This window comes from Oratosquilla oratoria, chromosome 43 (genome assembly GCF_046742065.1).
Source record: "Oratosquilla oratoria isolate Oo_2021 chromosome 43, ASM4674206v1, whole genome shotgun sequence".
In the NCBI taxonomy this organism is placed as follows: domain Eukaryota; kingdom Metazoa; phylum Arthropoda; class Malacostraca; order Stomatopoda; family Squillidae; genus Oratosquilla; species Oratosquilla oratoria.
This window is the reverse complement of record NC_134819.1, coordinates 25,766,579-25,786,205: the sequence shown is the minus strand read 5'-3', so window position 1 is coordinate 25,786,205 and position 19,627 is coordinate 25,766,579. Positions and strand designations below refer to the sequence as shown.

Sequence of the window (19,627 nt, the reverse complement as noted above, 5' to 3'; positions counted from 1 at the left end):
CCAGTACTCTAATCTTCCATAAACACACAAGCAACCTCACTAGCCAGTGTACTATTACTGTACCTCCCTTCTTTAGACACTTTGCATGATACCCATCTAACACAGGTGCTTTACCTGCTCTCATCATTTTCAAAACTACTTGCATCTCATCTTTTCTCATTTCTTCATTTTCCTTTCCCTTCACCATCATTTTCTTAGTGCCTCCCACTGCTACCACCAATCCTTCCCTCTCCTCCTCCACATTCAACAGCTCTCTAAAATACTCTGCCCATCTTCTCCTTACCGCCTCCTCTTCCATTAACATCAGTCCATCTGTGCCTTTTACCTTTTCTTATCCACTTGACTCTCCTCCACTTCCCCAATTAACTTCCTTCCAAAACATCTTTTTATTACTTTAGAAGATAATAATTAGGAAAAAGGTGTGTAGTACTTTGTAATATTTACTCCATTGAAACATAACCTTATTTTAGCATGTACAAAATTTTAATTATGTATGTCTAGATAATTTCATCTGAAGTCCTCTGATTTTTACTACAGATGAAGAGTTTGATGAAGTTGTTTTTGCTGAAGAAGGAAAGCCCCTTCGCCGATATCCAGTTTGCCAAGGAAAAGGAAAATGGCAACAGGCTCTACACAAACAATTTCCAGACGAAATAGAAAATATTGACAAGTGAGTCATGTGTGTGATTTTTTTTTTATGTGGAATACACATTTCTAAATGGTTAAGCTGTATGTACTAAATAATTCTCTTTGTGATCCTTTACTCTTGGGGGGTATCTAGTTAGATGAACTGTCTGTCATTAAACAGAACAAAATTAAGTGTTTACCTCAAAATATAATGAAATTGTTACAAATTTATTAAAGCTAAAGGTCAAGTTTGAATACAAGGGATGATAAGAACATTTTCTTTAGAATTTAAAATTATCTTACAAGATTAATTTTTTTTTTTTTTTTTTTTTTTTTCTTTGATTCATTTTCATCATTTCAGTATTTACATTTGTTTTTACTTGTATTGCCTTTCTGTATATTTATTGATCCCATTTCACTCATGGAGAATGCAGGTTTAAAATTGATAAATGGATCCCCAAAATAGTTAAGTCAGTTACGAGAGCAGAGAAAGGCAGCTTCCAACCAGTAAGTTGGATAAAGCACAATGTGAGGACAAAGTCTATTAGTACAATGTTTTGTTCATTCAAGCTTAAGTACTCGATAAAGCTTGAGTGAGCAAAATGATGTACCAAGAAAGATTTTGTCTTCACACGGTGCTTTTCCAGACCCAACATGAGTAGAGCATGAATTGAATTCTTTAAGGTTCATTTAAACTACCAACTGTGTTGTAGTGTGGTTAATGTATGATGGGATCAGATATCTAGATTTACACAAAAATGTTGTTACAGTTACAATATTAAGTAGGTCTTCTTGTATGAAAATGAATCTTTGTAGTCTTTGAAGAGGTAGCATACATAAGTAATATTCAAAGAATATGGAAATAACTAAACTTGTTAACGTAATCATCCATTGTCCAGGTTCTTTAAACAGCTGGAAGAAGTTCGTGCTAGCACAGTTCCAACTGTCCTCATCAAAATGTTTCCACTTTGGCTTGTTAAGATTTTGGATGTCACTGGACTCCTGCGCCTTATCTCTAGCTACTGGACTTGGAATAACAAGACAGTGAAGCAAGTATTGGAGGTAAGATGTGCTCTGCTTGAAAACATGCGAGTGAATCAGAATTCTTCATCAAAAAGCCAAAGAAGTTGTTAAGGAGTAATAATGATAGTTGTTGCTTTGCTTTTATTGTACTTGAAATCCACAGTATTGCACTAGCTGGCAATGGTTCTTGGACTTTCCTATAGATTATTTTGAGAAGTAGCTTTGGGCAGTTGTTTGTGTTGCATTAATGTGGGTTAGTTTCTGTTGCTGGCTAGCAGGAGAGGAACAGTTGCTGTTTGTCAGATTTCCTCATGGGAACAAGTGTGAGGTGAGTGGAATAGTTAAAGGAGACAGAGCTTAGTCATAGGTCAATAAGTTGGAGGTAAATCTTAAAGGTGGGGATTACGAGGATGGATAGAGTGAGAAATGAGGTGAGGAGGAGATGAGTGGTGGAAAGGGAACTAGCAGATATGGCTGATGAAAGAATACTGGGATTGTTGGGCACAGAAAGAATGTATGAGGAAAGACAAAGCAAAATGAGTTTGTAAGGCAGGGGTAGATGAAGTGAACTTGTGAGGAAGACTGAGAATAAAATGGATGGATGGGGTGAATGGGGGACCATTAGTGAAAGGGGAATGTCTGTTGAGCAGAGAAGAGAGAAGACAATAGATAGGTGTGAGTGGCGAATATTTGAATGACTGTCCAAAGGGATTTCTCCTCATCTTTTCTATTTTCACATGAAGGGACGAGGAAGTAGGGTTACCATGGAAATGAAGTGCTGGGGCCCTGCTGTGGATGTGCCAGGTCTTGCTGTATTGGTTCTGATCCAGGCAGTGGGTGGGGGACAAGGATGACTCTTCATCCACAAGGAGCTAAGATAAAAGGGAGATAATGGGTGATGGATAGGAGTGGAAAGGGTGGGGGTGGGGTGCATGCCTGGACTGGCAACCAAAATTATAAGGGGGGACAAGCATTTGGTATATAGATAGTAACACATATCATGTTGATCACACACTTCATCTAAAAAATATTCACACTCTTCCTTTCTGCCTCCCATATATTCTGCTCCATGCCATACCATGGGTACTGTAGCTCCATACAACCTTTATATGGCTGGAAGTAAACCATAGTTGTCAGGCCCTATTGTGGAGGCACTGTGTCTTACTGCATTGTCTTTGACTCAGGCTTTGTGGCAGGGGGACGGGATGACCCTTCATTCATGAGGTGCTAAGTTAGGAGGGAAGACAAATGGATTTTGGTGGGTGTGGGGTGGGCGTATGCTTTAAGTCAGCCATCTCTTTTGTAAAAGGGAGAAGCTTTGATATGTAAGTATATATTAAAATGAAAGAGGATTTTACTGATGTGTTTATACATATTTGTTCATATGTGTGTTGATATAAATTTAGAAAACACCGATTTGAACTATATATTTCCATTCATGCTTGTATGACTTAATTTTATTACTAAGATTTGTTTTGGTTTTGTGCAGGAATTGACCTCTAACCAAGAACTCAGGGATGTGCTGTGTTACAACTTGGTGATTTTGGTACTTTGCCAAGCAGGGCTGGATTCCCCATGCAAGCACTACTCCACACACACTTCATGAGAGGCAAGGATTTTGTTTATTATATCTTTTGTATGTAATTTGATAGCATGAAAGTAATGAGAGTATGACAATGTTAGTTTAGGGTATTCACAGAACTTAATGGAGGAACATCTTAGCAAGGTACTTGTTCTATGAGAGGACAGGGATGAAACAACAGTAATACTGGGAAAGTGATAAGGTGTTAGCTACATGTTTTTTAAGTACATGCCTACATATACCAAGGGTTTTTCCCCTTACAAGGGAGGTAGCCATAGTCAAAAGGCACAATCCCACTCCCACCCACTTCATCCCCATTCACCACCCTTCCCTTCCTCCCTCTCATCTTGGCTCCTCCTAGATGATGAGCCATCTCTGCATTTTTTAAGTAGGAATGAATGAAATGTATATATGTGATGGGATTGAAAAGTGCAAAGATATTTTCTGTTACATGCCTTGTCACCTTGCTTTGCAGGTAATATCTGTTTTGTTTGATGATAATATAATGGTTACCTCAAGTTTCATTGAATGGAAACCCAGAGCACCACAGTAGCTGGCACGTCCCCAGGCCTTCCCATAGCCCTCACTAGGGAGAAACACTGGAGTGTTGTCAGTGTTGTATTAGTGTGGGACCAGTTCATAGTAGGAGGTTGAAAGCAGTTGCCAGTTGTCTGCTCTTCTTATGTGAAAAGGTTAAAGAAATACAGTGAAGTTGATGAAGAATGTGGACCAGGTCTGGAGACTGAGTGCCAGCCCATTGGGGCAGCACCTCCACATGGAGGTGAGGGGGTTGACAGAGTTTCAGGATGCAGATGGTTTTCTCTTATGTTTGTCTTGCAGGACCACCACTTACATACTTGTCAATTGATCCATGACATGGAGACAGTGTAGAAGTAACATTACTAGTTTAAGGTATTGATAGAATTTAATGAGAGAGCAAATTATTATTAGTGTTATTAATATTCAATGTGTACATGGATGGGGGTGGTGCCGGAGATAAATGCAAAGGTAATGGGCAGGGGACTGGAGAGGTTAAAGGCATCCACTCATCCATGCCCATTTCACTCCCATCCATCACCCATTTGTTTCCTTTTTATATTAGTTCCTTGTGTTTAAAGGGTCATCCCTGTCCTCTGCCCACTGCCTGGGTTGGAAGCAATATAACTAGACACAGCAGGGCTGCTTCACTTTCATGGCAACCCCCCCTCTGTTCTCCTTGTACAGAAAATAGAGAAGACAGGGAGAAATCCCTTTGGGCTGCTTCAGAAATCATCCATAGATGACCATTTTCCACTCATTCCTATCCCCTGCCCTCTCCCTTTATTGCTCATTAGACATTCCCCTCTTGCTCATAGCTCCTTTCACCCCATCCATCCATCTCATCCTCGGATGGCCCCTCAAGTTCACTCCATCCACCTATGCCTTTCACACCTCTTTTGTTAATCTTTCTTCACTCATTCTTTCCTGATGTCCAAACCATCCTAGTTCTCATTCATCAGCCCTATCTTGTAACCCCTATCATACTTCTCAGACATTGTATCTCAGACAAAAATTTTCCTTTCTGCCTCTCTTAAATTGCAAGTCTCAATCCTATACGGTGTTGTAGGCACAATCACACCTTCAAATAATCTCTTTGCATCCATTCCCAGATGTCTATTTTTCATGTCTGTTGAGGAATGACAGGAGGGGACAGAAGACAGGGGTGCATGGAGAACGGTTGTATATAGATGATGTGATGCATGAGGTGGAATGGGTGGGGGGTGAGGTATTATTATTATTTTATTATTATTATAGGTTTATTCAACAATATTAAATACAATTAGACATACATATATACATTTTTTTTTTTTACAAAATTGGTAGTTGAAAAGGGAGAGCGAGAAGCAAAGCTTATGGGGAGTTGCTCTCCCTTAAGGAAAAAATTATTTTCATTTATTTATTTTTGTTACATGGTAGTATGGTACATACACATCTATACACATATATACACGATTGTAGGACAACTCGTCCACGGACACCCCGCCCACGGACAACCCGTCCACAAAACCGCAAAGCAGGACAACCCGTCCACAGACACCACCATGGGTGGTCAACTCGTCCACGGACAAGATTTCAAAAAACTTTTAGACAATTATTTTATTACCTTTTTTTAATGATATTTCATGTTATTTCATTAAAATTTGCTTTAGATGATATATTCTGGTAAGTAATAGATGTGTTTATAAATGTTATGGACATGCTTATTTTAACACCCTAGAATAGCTCCAACTATGATAAAAAAATAAATAATCACACCTGTATTCTGTATATATAAATATGTAAATAAAGTTTGATTGTTCTGCAAATTATGTTTATTATTATTAAAAAAAAAAGTCATTGGACGAGATGTCCATATTCCCGTGGACGAGCCGTCCCACCTCCCAGTCCCGCGGACGAGCCGTCCGCGAACGAGCCGCCCGCGAACGAGCTGTCCGTCCACGATATACACACATACATGCATACACATATATACACACACACAATGGCATGCGTCACGACGTCCGCTAACTCCGACCTCATGTGTGAGAAAATTTTGACGCAGCCCAAAGGGATTTCTCCCTGTCTTCTCCTTTTCTGCATGAGGGGACAGAGAGAGGGGTTGCTAATTTAATGAAGCGGCCTTCCTGTGGATGTGCTGTCTTTTGTGACACTGCTTCTGACCCAGGGCAGTGGGCAAGATGCAGGGATGACCCATCATCCAGGAGGTGCCAAGATAAGAGGTTGGAGGGGAGTTGAGTGTGATAGGTATGGAATGGGCGGAAGTGGTTTTTGTGCCTTTGTTTTCTGGCTACCTCCCTTATAAGGGGGAAAAAAGCCTTTGGTATATGTGTTATCATTATTATTAATGATGGTTTCCTGTTGCAGGTGCTTCATACCCAGTAGGTGGGGCTTCAGAAATTGCACACAGTATCATCCCAGTTATAGAAGCTTCTGGTGGTAGAGTTTTAGTTAGGGCTGAGGTAAGATTTCTACCTATATATCAATCTATATACCAAGGGCTGTTTCACCCCTTATAAGGGAAGTAGCCAGGGTAAGACTTGGTAAAGTAACATTAATTAGGTTTACAATATATAGAGAAGTTTGAGGAATGCATGTGATATAAAATGATGAAATTGTTGCCTCAAGTTTTGCTTAATGGAAAACCTGCAGCCCAACAATGGCTGGAAAGGGTTCTCAGGCCCTCTTACAGGTCTCCCCGGGAAAAAAAACTTTGGAGTATTGTGTTGTAGTATTGTGGGACCGTTCCCATGTTGGTTTGGAGAGTTGGGTAGTTTAGTAGTTTCTGCTGTTAATCTTTCCATCAAACATGGTGGATGGTAGTGTGATTAATTTTTGTGGAGTGTTCTGGTAGTTTGGTTAGGTGTTTTGTGGGCTAGTTTCCAAATAGTTGAAATTTTATTGTACAACCAGGAATGACTGAAGATTTCATTACTGTATTATACTTGGGATGAGGTGTTTTAGATGGTTGAGATCTTACTTGGATCTTTAGCATAGGAGTTTCTCAATCTCATTATTGTCCCTTCCATGTCTTTGTTGGAAAAGGGAGGGGTAGCATCTGTAATTTAATTTTTTTGTATTTCTTTTGTTATTGTCATATTTTCTAGAATGGTGTGTTAGATGTGAGAAATGAAGAGGTGAGAAGAGTTGGGTGGAAAGGGAATTTGCATAGAGGGTTGATGAAAGAATAATGGGATGATTTAGGCAAATGGAAAGAGTGAGGAAAGATTAGTAAAAGAGTGTGGAAAGCAGAGGTGGATGGAGTGAACTTTAGGGGAAGACTCAGAATGAGATGGTTGGGGTGAAGGGGACCTTGAGTAAAAGGGGAATGTCTGTTGAGTAGGGAAGGGAGAAGGCAAGAGATAGGTGTGAGTGGAGAATGGTTGTGAATGGACTATAAATTGACTCTTCCTAAAAATATTTCTCATCTTTATTTCCACATGAAGAGACAAGGAGGGAGGGTTGCTATGCAAATGAAGTTGTAGGGTGACCCTGCTGAGGATGTGCTGTGTCTTGTTGCATTGCTTCTGACCCAGGACAGGGATGACACTTTAAACACAAGGAGCTAATATAAAAAGGAAACAAATTGGTGATGGATGGGAGCGAGATGAATGGGTAATGTGCCTTTGCTGGCTACCATCCTTATAAGGCAGAAGAAGCATTTATTATATTGGTAGGTAGATAGTGAGGTTGAATCTTGTTTTGGAGAAGTGTTTGTAGATATTTCTTTAGTGATTATTTTTTCCTTGGGTTGCATCAACTGCTTCATGGGGTGGCAGGGTTATTTTGAGGATATGTAATGGTCTCCAATTATTATTATTATTATTTTTTTTTTTACCATGAAGTGGTCTTGCTGTGGATGTGCTGGGTCTTGTTGCATTGCTTCTGACCCAAGGCAATGGGCAAGATGGAATGACCCGTCATCCAGGAGCCAAGAAAAGAGGGAGGAGTGGTGAATGGGAGTGGAGTATGTGGGGATGAAATGGGTAGGAGTGGATTTATGCCTTTTGACTTTGGCCACCTTCCTTATAAAGGGGGAAAAAAGCTCTTGGTATATGTATTAGCATCTTTTGTATTTATTATTTTTTATTTCTTGTGTGATATTTTAATTATTATAGATGTGCTTTTTTTCAATTATATTTTGCTTTTTAGTTTATTCCTCATTTTTTGTCAGATCTCTATATTTGAAAAGGTTTAAGAATATAGTTGAAGTAGATAAGAGAGAGATCTTAGGTCCAGTCCAGAGGTTGAATGTCAGCCTTTCAGGGCTGCACCTTCTTTTGGAAGTTAGGGGGTTCACAGGTTTTGAAAATGGGTAGCTCTGCTGTCCATCTTCCAGTACCACCACAAGCAGGTACCCATCATTTGTTAACTATGACATAAGAGAGTAGGATGAGTGAGGATATATACATACATATACCAAAGGCTTTTACTCCTATACAAGGGAGGTAGCCTAAAAACAAAGGCATAAAAATCACTTGCACTCATTCCATCCCCACATTCTCCACTCCCATCCACCCCCCCTCCCTCTTATCTTGGCTCCTTCTGGATGATCATCTTTGCATCTTGCCCAGTGCCTTGGGTCAGAAGCAGTGTTGCAAGACATAGCACATCCACAACAAGGCCGCTTCAATAAATCAGCGACCCCCCCCCTCTCTCTCTCTCTCTATCCCCTCATACAGATATGGAGAAGATGGGAGGAATCCCTTTGGGCTGCATCAATTTATTTTTAACACACCTTCACCCCCCAACTCCCCCTCATGCATCACAGCATCATCCATACACAACCATTCTCCATTCACCCCTATCTTCTGTCCTCTCCCGTCCTTCCTCAACAGATATATAGAAAAAACAAAAGAAAAGGAAAATCATTGTGGAAAAAAAATTAATAGGGTTTTTTTAAAGATGATTTAGATGTATGAAGATTGAAGAGAATTTGTAAAAATATTGTATGATTTATGCATATCAAATAGTGTTAAAAAGATTATTCCATCTTTTGGCCTTCGATGAATTTTTATATAATTTGTTCATGATTTTGATTGATGATATGGTTTAACGTCACAAACTCCCCTTATATATAATACAAATGAGTCTTTGAAGAACACCATCAGTTGACATTCTTGAAAATAATATGGAGTACAGAGATAAATGCTTATAGCACCCCATACGTTTTGGGGTTCTTCATTTCATCATAATTTTATTAGGAACTGTCAAAGAAATTCTTCCTTTAACTTTGTGCTTTTATTGAAGCTACTTTTGTGTACCTGCAGGTAAAGGAGATTCTCTTTGATGAAACTGGACAAGTGTATGCAGTTCATGTACAGAAAGGCAATAATATAACCAGAGTTAAAACTCCATGTGTCATTTCAGATGCGGGTAAGTGTGTGAAGTTACATTTTTGGTTAGTACTAGAAGTAATGTTAAGTACAAAAAGAAAAAAAAATCTACATAAAAAATCCCACTTTTATCATTTCCCATCTCAGCACCTTGGGGGATGAAGAGTTGCTTGATGAGAAAAAGGACCTGGGATTGTTGGTCATTAATAATTTATCACCTGATAAGTATATTAACAAGATCTTTGGTGAGATATGAACTATTGTTAAACATTAGAGATATCACTTTATGAACAGAGATGAAAAAAAACTTGTAGAGAATCTGATCTGCCTTAGATGGAATATGGACCCTTGGTGTTGTCCACACACAGATAGGATACAAGATTGAGAGAATACAAGGATCTCTGTCTCTCTCCCTCTCCCTCCCAATCTCATGCTAAAGAGAGGAAGTCAAAGAGCAGGAAAAGGGATAGTAGAAACTAGGAGTGTTCAGTAGTTTTGACTTAACTTCCACCTAAAAATGATCTGATATTCCCCAACTCTCTCCCCTAAGAACACGTATATCCAAAACTCTTCCTACTCTTTTCCTGGCACTATATAGTCCATTAAAATCTTATCTACCACTCTTCCATCCAGCACCCTCTCCCATGTGTACTTGTGCTTGACTTTTTTCCTAAACACTGTTTTAGTTATCATCAACTTTTTCTAGACATATCCCCACCATGAACTCGCCAAACAATTTTTTCCTGGCAATATTGCCCAACACTCCATCAATTGGTTCATCTCCCATAGTATTGAGATGACCACCACTACACTGACATTTCTCCCTAAACCCTCCATGCATTCATTTAAATTTATTCAAAAAGCCTCCCTTTCCTATACACTCTTCTTACTACCAGACCCAATTAGCACTTACAAAAACCCACATCTCCCTTCCCAGTTTCACCTTTGTCTACATTAACTTTGAAGAAACCTTCCACTCCACAACACTCTAATATAGCCACCCCTTCTCTCCCTTGTCCTCTCTTCACTCCTGACACCCTTCCCACTACACTCCCAAACTCAAACTTGCCCAATCCTTTCAACGTAGTTTCACTCAATGCCAACAAATCCATCTTTCTTCTCACAAACATACTGCCTTTCTCTTCCCTTTTAATCTCATCTGTATCGCATCCTTGGTTGCCCCCTCATGTTCACTCCATCCACCTATGCCTTCCACACTTCTTATACTAATCTATCTTCACTCATTTTTTCCATATGTCCAAACCATCCCAATACTTTTTCATCAACCCTATTTCCCAACTTCTCTTCCACCCCTGCCCTTCCTCATTTCTCACTCTGTCCAACCATGTAACCCCTACCATACTTCTCAGATATTTCATTTCGGACACATGTAAACTTTTCATCTCTTATGTTCCATGTTTCTGCCCCCATACAGTGCTGTTGGCACAATCACCCCTTCATACAGTAATGGATATACAGACAACATATTTAATTATTTACACTGGCACCTTGTATATTTGATTATAAAGTTCTTTGAACTTTCATTTTCCAGTCATTTTAATGTAACTTTTTGTATCTTCATTTGTTTATATGTATAATTTCTACCCCCAATTAGGTTTGTACAACACTTTTGAAAAACTACTGCCAAGAAAGATTGCTACATCATCCCGCCTGTGGCCCTTAGTGCAGAAGGCTGAACATGCTGTTGGTGCAATGTCAGTATTTGTGGGATTGGACTGTCCTTTGGAAGACCTAGATATTGCAGTTAAAAAGAACCTCTGGGTCTTCAGTGGAAATGATATTGATAAGGTATGTATTGTCTTGTTTCTATATCTCCACTTATCAAACTTTGCTTAAATTCATTCACGTTGGTGGCCTGGGATATTTCTTCTAATGTGTTTCATATATTGATTCATCAGTAAAGAAATTTGTTTCCTAACATCTTTTACTGTTTTCAATTTTTGCGGAGACCTCTAGCTTTTCTTTCATACCAGATTAACTCATCCTATCCATTTTTTTTTTCTCTTCCTTTCTTTGTTCTAAGTATCAGCAACAACAATCTAAATATCATAACATTATCTCTCTTCATAATCCCCAATGTGATTAATCCCATTTTTTTTTAGCCTCTCCAGCTGTTGCTGGATTCGTGGAGGGCACAGGTATTCTGCAAGAGAGACCAGAGGCAATGGATTGATTGATCTCGTATATCTCATCAGCCAGGCTTAGAATCATTTTGCTTTCCTTTGTATTCTATTTTTCTTGTATTGTGAGGTTTGTGTGTCTAAGGGAGGGTAGAATGCTGGAGGACTGGAGTAGTGCCTGTATAGTTCCACTTTATAAGGGAAAAGGGGACAAACGTGAATGTAGTAGTTTCAGAGGGATCAGTTTGTCAAGTGTAGTTGGGAAGGCTTATGGGAGGGTTTTGATCGAGAGGATTAGGAGAGGAACAGAGGGAGTAATTGGTGAGGAAGTGTGAGTTGGGAAAGGTAGTTGGTGGATCTGATTTTTGTGGTAAGTGTGATAAAGCTTTGGGGAAGGGTAAGGATGTTTTTTTTGGGCTTTTATGGATTTGGAAAAGGCAGGATAGACAGGAAGGCACTATGGGAGGTTTTGCAGATTAGGGAAAAGCTGTAAAGGACAGTCATGAGTTTTTACAAGAGTAGTAGAGCCTGTGCTAGAATGGAAAATGGAGAGAGTGAGTGGTTTGAAGTAAAGGTGGGACTGTGTCAGGGATGTATCATGTCTCCATGGCTGTTCAATGTATGGGGTGGTGTGTGTGGTAGTGGCAAGGTTAATGGGGAGGGGACTGGAGATGGTTAAAGAAAATGGAGAAAAGTGGGAGGTGAGCCAGTTGATGCTTGCTGATGACACTGTACTTGTGGTAGGATGAGAAGGGTCATTAAAGGAGTTTGGGGAGGTATGTGATAGAAGGTTGAAGGTAAATGTGGGTAATAGTAAGGTGACAAGATGTACAAGTGGAGGGGATGGCCATGAGTTGGAAATAAGTCAAAGGAGAGAGGCTGGAAGAAGTGGAAGTTGCATGTGCAGGAAAGGGAGGAGTGGAGGTAGAGGTAAATTGTCGATTGAGAAAAGCAAGTAAATGTCTTGGGGGGGGGGGGAATTAAAAAGCGTCATGAGAAATGGCATCTGGGAATGGATGCAGAGATATTATGTGAAGGGGTGATTGTGCCAACTGCTTTGTATGGGGCAGAAATGTGGAAAATAAAGGCAGAGGAAAAGTTTAAATTTTTTCAAGATATAATGTCTAACAAGTATGGTAGGGGTTACAAGGTTGGATAGTGTGAGAAAAGGAGAGTGAAAAAGGAGATGACAGGGTTAATGAAAGAATATTAGAATGGTTTGGACACATGCAAAATAATGAGGGAAGAAAATTTAGTAAAAGAGGTGTGAAAGGCAGGTGGAGGGAGTGAATTTGAGGGGATGACCAAGGATGAGATGGATGGATGGGGTGCAGGGGCTGAGCAAGAGGATAATGTTGAACAAGGGAGGAGGTAGGGATGGGTGGAGAGTGGCTGTGTATAAATGATAATGTCATGCAAGGAAGGGAAGGCCAGGGGATTGGGGTGTAGGGGGTGCTTGTGTGTGAATTATATTTTGACAGCTTGAAGAGATTTCTACCCATCTTCCCTTGTTCTGCATAAGGGGATGGAGAGGAAGGGTTGCTGATGAAGTGAAGTGGCCTTGCTGTGGATGCACCATCTTACTACATTGCTTCTGACCCAGGGTAGTAGGTGGGATATAGGGATGACCCATCATCCAGGAGGAGCCAAGATGAGAGGGATGAAGGGGTGATGAGGGGAGTCAAATGGGTGTGAGTAGGTACGTGCCTTGTGTGCCTTCCATATTAGGAGGGAAAAGATCTAGGTAGGATTATTTTGTATGATTTCCCAGCAACAGACCATCTCCACTGTATAGTTGGGTTTGTAGTTTGTCCTGTAGCCTCCTGGAATATATCTCTTGCTGGCCTTCTGAATGGTTGCTGCTTTCTTTTCCACTGCTGTCTCTGGATGGAACCGATCTGTGGTCAAGATCTACAAGTTTCTTTTTTTCTATTTCCTATTTCCATCATTCTATTGCCTTCAGGTGTCTTGCAGGAGACCTATGCCTTTTGGGTAACTGATAGTGGCAACTAAGCTTCCCCAGAGGTAACTCAGGGAAGAAATAGTGTGTTGTATGGTAACAGATGGGGTGGGGCAGTGTAAGATGAAATCTTCATTGCCCTCCTCTCCTTTCTCTCTCTCTCTTCTCCCATACAAGTTTCTTGTATTGACGAGTTAAACACCACATGAGGACGGAGCCTTTATTTGTACAACGTTTTGCTTATTACAGCTTTTTCAAGTACTTGAAAAAGCTGTAATAAGCGAAACGTCATACAAATAAAAGCTCCGTCCTCATATTGTGTTTAACTCGTCAATCTTGTCGGCAACTGCCACTTTCATGAAAAAAAAAAAGTTTCTTGTACCTTTTGTTTTTACAGATATCGGCAGATTATATAAATTACACTGTTGAAGAAGCCTTAGATGCACCTATTCCTTTGATGTTTGCCTCATTTCCATCTACTAAAGACCCATATTGGAATGATAAATTTCCAGGTAAGGAAACAGAAAAATTATGTTTTATGTGATGAAAATGAAATCTTGATTTATAGGAAAGAATGCAAAACATAGGAGTGAATGGTGGAAGATCATGAATGGGTGAAATAGCCCAAAGGGATGTTCTCATCTACCTCACAAAGTTGAGTGGATGTGGAGAGGAGTCATCATGTTGAGTGTAGTTGGGAAGGCCTATGGGAGGGTCTTGATTGAGAGGATTAGGAGAGGAACAGAGGGAGTAATTGCTTTTACATGGAGAGTATTACAATTCTCATATCTCAGGTAAGACGACTCTTGCACTTGTGACTCTGATGCCATACCATTGGTTTGAAAAATGGGAAGATGAGCGGTGCACAAAACGTGGAGATGAATATGAAGCACTCAAGAAGACAATTGGGCAAAAGCTGGTTGATCAGACTTGTGACATCTTTCCATCTATTCAAGTAAGTATGGAGGTGTTGAAATTGAGTACCTGTAAGATGGACAGCTAAGCTGTCCATTTTCAAAACTTGTCAATACCCACATGTCCATCAAGAAGGTCTCTGGACTGGAGAGCTGACAACTGGTAGCTTTCAGCCTGTGTTATAGAAGCAATCCCATGCAACAGTTTCTTCCCAGAGAGATCTGTGGGACGTACCATGAACTGTTACCAGCCACTGTGAGGCTGTGGGTTTAGTGAAACTTTAGGCAACAATTAATTCATTACATATCACTATTGTAGAATGTTTTTATTAGAAGTGTTCTGATAGTTAAATATTTAGGCATTTATGTAAGGAGAGGCACCAAATGATGTTCATGTGAATGGATTAAAATAGTGTTTCATTGTGTGTTATTGACATCATTGGAATAATTTCCTTGTGTTTCAGAACCACATAGATTATGTGAATATAGGATCACCATTGTCTAACAAGTATTACATCGCAGCACCAAAGGGCGAGATATATGGTTTAGACCATACAAGCGAGAGATTTTCAGCCTGGTGGACAGCAGTGCTTCGGCCTGAAACAGATATTCCAGGTAATACTACGTTAAGCAGTATTTACTACTGTTCAGATTTCTTTTCCTAATGGTGTAGGATCATGTTATTTATGACTAATTGTAAGTTAGGCAGAACTGGGGTGGATTGAGAGCTGACAGTGTGGATCAATGAGTGCTGGGATGGTTTGGGCATCTCTGTTGTTCTAATATTTAGCACTTACATTACTGTTTCATAGGTGGCATACAACATTAACCTACCACCAACACTTCTCTCACATGCACACACACATAGCACAGGTCTTAAGAGACTGCTCTGAAGACTAGCATATTCAGTAGTACATCAAACATCCCATGACATTGACACACAAGAGGAAATCTTTTCAATGCTAGTCAGTTGCCCAAGGTGTCTTGCAGGAGACCTATGGTTTCCACATAACCAGTTATGGGCATCAGATGGCCCCATATGCCCCTGAGGGAAGAAATATTGTTGTCTTGGGATAAATCCTCAAGATACACAAGACTAGCCCACTTATGCTGAAGTCATCACCCAACATACAATTGGCCTAGTAACAGACTCCATATGTTCAAGATGTAGTCACCACACAGAAGATAAGCTTGCTACTATACACTGCTCATTCATTTTGGACACTAAAAAGTTTTTTTTTTGCAAGTGGGAAGATTCCTTGAGGTCATTGTTCACCTGTAAGAATTTTAAAGCTATAGATTGAACTTCCAGATTTCGTTTAGTAAAACCTTTGTATAATGTGCCCTTATTTCACACCACCACATGGTAGGGTACTCCATTGTGTAAGGTTTCTCAGTGGACAATAAAAATGGTCACATTTATTAGTGCATGTATGTAGTCTGAATGCAACAGATAGTTGTCTTTATTAACAAAAGTGTGTAAACATAATTGTCATATGCCTATTGCTCATATTACGCTTTGACTAGTGATGATATGCATGGGGTAGTTTTGTAAGACAGATCTTTGAGAAAATATCCTACAGCTGCATGTCTTCAGGTACTATCAACAACCTCACCTCTGTCAGATGCAACCAAAAGAGGCTGACACTTAATCTGCTGACTGGGTCCTTGTATGCTTCCTTTCTTATTTGGAACCATACTCTTGAGGCATAGTCAGATGTGGTTCTTGCGAGTTGTTTGTCAACTCTGATTAGCATTTCATTCTGTGGGCCAAATTATGCATTTGCTAGAGATCTCGTGTGTTCAGATTTTTTTTTGCCTTCACAGTGAAGTTCTTGATGTGTGGACTGAAGGACGTGTTTGTATTAAAATGTGATCTAGGCTTTGATTTGTCATGTGGTAGAAGTAGGCCATTAAATTTGACCAGTGGATGTTTCGATGATTCATGGTTGGCTGTTTTGTGTCAGCCACAGTTCTAGTTTGTCAAGGTGGTGTAAGTAATTTTGTAGTTGCTGTGCTGAGCTGTGAGAGCTGTAATCTGCTCTAGGTTTGAAGGTCACTTAAGAATAGGTTGAACAATGCTGGTGATAATAAATCACCTAGGGGTACTCCATTATACAACCTTGTGGTCCTTGATATATGGTTATTCTGAGACGCAGCATTCTTTGCTAGCCAGGAAGTTTGTCAGCCATTTCTTGTCATTGTTGTGGATGTCTGTCACAGGTATCTGTTTTGACAGGAAATGTCCAGTGACTTGACTGGATCTGTCATTCGCCACCATTACTGTTTTGTCTGTGTGGAAGTGTGGTAGGCAGAGATGGATGGAGTGAACACGAGGGAATGACCAAGGATGAGATGGATAGGATAAAAGGGGCATTGAGCAAGAGAGGGATGTCTGATGAGGAAGGAAGAGAGAAGCCAGAAGATAGGGGTGAGTGGAGAATGGCTGTGTATGAATGATGATATGATACATGGAAGGGAGTGGGTGGAGGATGGGGGGGGGGTTAAAGAGTGGTTGTGTGTGAATATTTTGATGCAGCTCAAAGGGATTTCTCCCAGTCTTCAGTATTACTTTACAAGGGGACGGGTTGCAGATTAAATGAAAGGGCCTTGCTGTGGATGTGCCATGTCCTCCTGCATTGCTTCTGACCCAGGAGAGTAGGCAAGATGCAGGGATGAGCTGTCATCCAGGAGGAGCCAAGATGAGACGGAGGGAGAGGGTAGCAGTTTGGGGTGGAATTATGCCTTTTGACTTCGGCTGCCTCCCTTGAAAGGGGAAAAATAGAGGATTTTATATCATTATTATAGGGCAGTGGACAAGGTGCAGGGATGACCCATCATTCAGGAGGTGCTAAGATAAGAGGGAGGGTGGAGGGGTGTGGAGTGTATTCAGGGATGGAATGGGTGGGAATGATTTTATGCCTTTCTTTTTGGCTACCCCCCCCTTGTAAGGGGGAAAAAAGCCTTGGTATATGTATGTATGTATATCATTATTCTTTAGTATTCCCTGAAACTTACAATTTTGCTCAAAATCTTGTGTGTACACTGATATGTTCATTATACATTGGGCGCAGTGTGCATTGTGATGCATAACTTTAGAAATAGGGATTTCCTTTGTACTAATTGCAACTTAATTGGATTAGATTAATACACTGGTGACTATAACATTCCTTCAGGAATTTGTAGTATATACTAACCATTTCATTGAATTTAATATCTGTACTTTTCATTGCTTTAGACTTTCCTTAAATTTGTTAACCTTTCCAAATTAGGAGGATTTCATAACTTATGAGCCTCTCAAAATTAACTTGTAGTCCATGTAGATATTAGAACTACATAGAAATCTGTAATGTAAAGGAAATATTTTACTATGAACACAATTGGTATAATTTGATTGTAGATTCAGATATATAAGTACTAGCTCTGTCACTGGGACTGAACCATTGGCTATGCGACTGGTTACCACAAAGCAATTATGCTACCATTATACTGTGATTTGTGATAATTGGTAGCACAGCCAATAGTTAAAGTCCCAGTGGCAGGCTTATTAATGCATTTGTTGAAACTTCAGTTATTAAAATATTGAGTATCCTATATCCCTTCATTTATAGATACAATGTTTCTGCTGTTACACTTTGTGCCCATTCTGTACAGGGGATTTGGAAACTGAAAATTATCAGGTGCTTCAATTTAAAGGCTGTAGTTGTGTGTTTTACTTAAAGATGACCGGTATGGTAGACATGAAACTGGGCACTGAAGTTTCATGTGCCCTTTATATTTTTGCCTTTTGAATGCTCAGATTTCCTCAATTTTCTAATTTGTGTGGGGTGATTCCATTGCAGAACTTCTTGATATGTGTGTGTGCGTGTTCAGTTTTGAACAGTGAAATATGCATTTTGATGCACGTATTCCCTTTTTCTTTTGACCTCTTCCTCAACCAGGTGGCTTTTTAATTCTGCCGCCAGGTTATATTCAGCATCCCTTGAGCCCTTCAGTAAGAAAGGGGTAAACCCAAGCTGATTAACCCATTCCAATCCATGTTACTTTCCCCAAATTCTGGCTGCCACCAAGCTATTTATTTCAGCATTACATGACCCCTTCAGTTGCCAAGGGATTAATACTTAGCATGTATACACGGTCTTCATTACATCTTTTTGATACTAATTCTATCTATTTGATGGCAGGTCTCTACCTGACAGGACAGGACATTCTCTCATGTGGTTTCTCAGGAGCTCTGTGGGGCGGCTTTTTGTGTGCAGGATCGTTGCTCAACCGCAATCTGTACAATGATCTTGCAGAGCTGCACAAGAGTAATAAATTCAAGGACAAAGGGGAATAAGGACTTACTCAAATTTGCTTAGTGCATGAATGTAAATTGGTGCTAGAGTTTGCATTTTATAGGTCACGGGTAAGTAGCACAAAATTCCTCACTCGTGTGTGCCTTTAGCATGTAAAACTTACCATAGATTTTATTACTTTTTAATCATGTATGACTTGATTATATAGTAAATGATTTATAATATGGATATTTAATATCAAGTGTTTGATTGACCCTATACATTTTCCTTGTACCTTCAGAAAGGTATCCATTATTGTACATTCACAGTAGAAAGTTCTGTTGATTTTATCCTATATTTACAAGCTTGGGTGTTGTATTTCATCAACATTGCTTCTATCCTTGAGAGAGTGTGTCACACTGAAGAGGTGGAGCCAGAAATATGTAATGCCCACAATTTTCATATTTATATTATTCAAAATTACTGGATAGGATGCCCAGCAGAAATTTCAACACACAGGCAACACACAAATACATCCAACCACCCAAATGAAAGAATGCCCCCCTTCACTTTTCATACGTGACCCATCTCCCACTCCCTTCATTGCTCATGCTAATTCCCTGTTCCCCCTTCCTCTATTGCACAACGCTTGCTGACAAAACAATACACAAACACTTGGACCTGTTCTACGTGCCCTCCCATAACCTCCTGCCATCCCAACCCCTGTTTACATCCTTACCCACACCTTTGCCATCCCCTCTCCACCTGCTCTCCTCCCCAACCACTCCTCTACCTTCTAACCCTGATTCTAATCCTTCCTCACCTGTACCATAACCCTGTACAGCAATCTACATGTACAGAACACACATCAATGGCAAAAAACACTGCCATCATACAAGTAACAAAACTGAAAAAAATTCATTCATAATTTCTACACTATCAAACAAGACTGAACCAACAGCAACGGCAGTGGGATCGTCACCCTGATCCACCAATTCATCTGTTATGTGGACACAAGTACCACCACCAAATCCCCCCTCCTTCCCACAGACAGCACCGCTGAAAGCCAATCAAACCAAGTCTGAAAAGGTAACAAAGCTACAATCACAATAGTTAACATTTACACCCCCCCATCATCTTCCACAGTTCCAAGGCTAACCTCAAGAACTTGCCACTGCCTCTAGCCTTATAGCGAGTGGTAATTTCAATGCCAAGTCGTAGTCCTGATAT

At 40.1% G+C, this 19,627-nt stretch overlaps 1 protein-coding gene across 1 annotated transcript in view; it reads left to right on the top strand.

Annotated features, from left to right (window-relative positions):
- The window catches only part of LOC143021863 (all-trans-retinol 13,14-reductase-like), a 38,405-nt gene extending 19,752 nt beyond the window's left edge, over positions 1 to 18,653 (top strand). Inside the window, 11 exon segments of the mRNA XM_076179634.1 lie at positions 538 to 670; positions 1,527 to 1,689; positions 3,140 to 3,179; positions 3,182 to 3,259; positions 6,137 to 6,231; positions 9,040 to 9,145; positions 10,721 to 10,914; positions 13,604 to 13,718; positions 14,001 to 14,161; positions 14,585 to 14,735; positions 18,305 to 18,653. Coding sequence (XP_076035749.1) covers positions 538 to 670; positions 1,527 to 1,689; positions 3,140 to 3,179; positions 3,182 to 3,259; positions 6,137 to 6,231; positions 9,040 to 9,145; positions 10,721 to 10,914; positions 13,604 to 13,718; positions 14,001 to 14,161; positions 14,585 to 14,735; positions 18,305 to 18,459 — 1,391 coding nt within the window. The 3' untranslated portion in view covers positions 18,460 to 18,653.
- Positions 18,654 to 19,627: the final 974 nt, after the last annotated feature.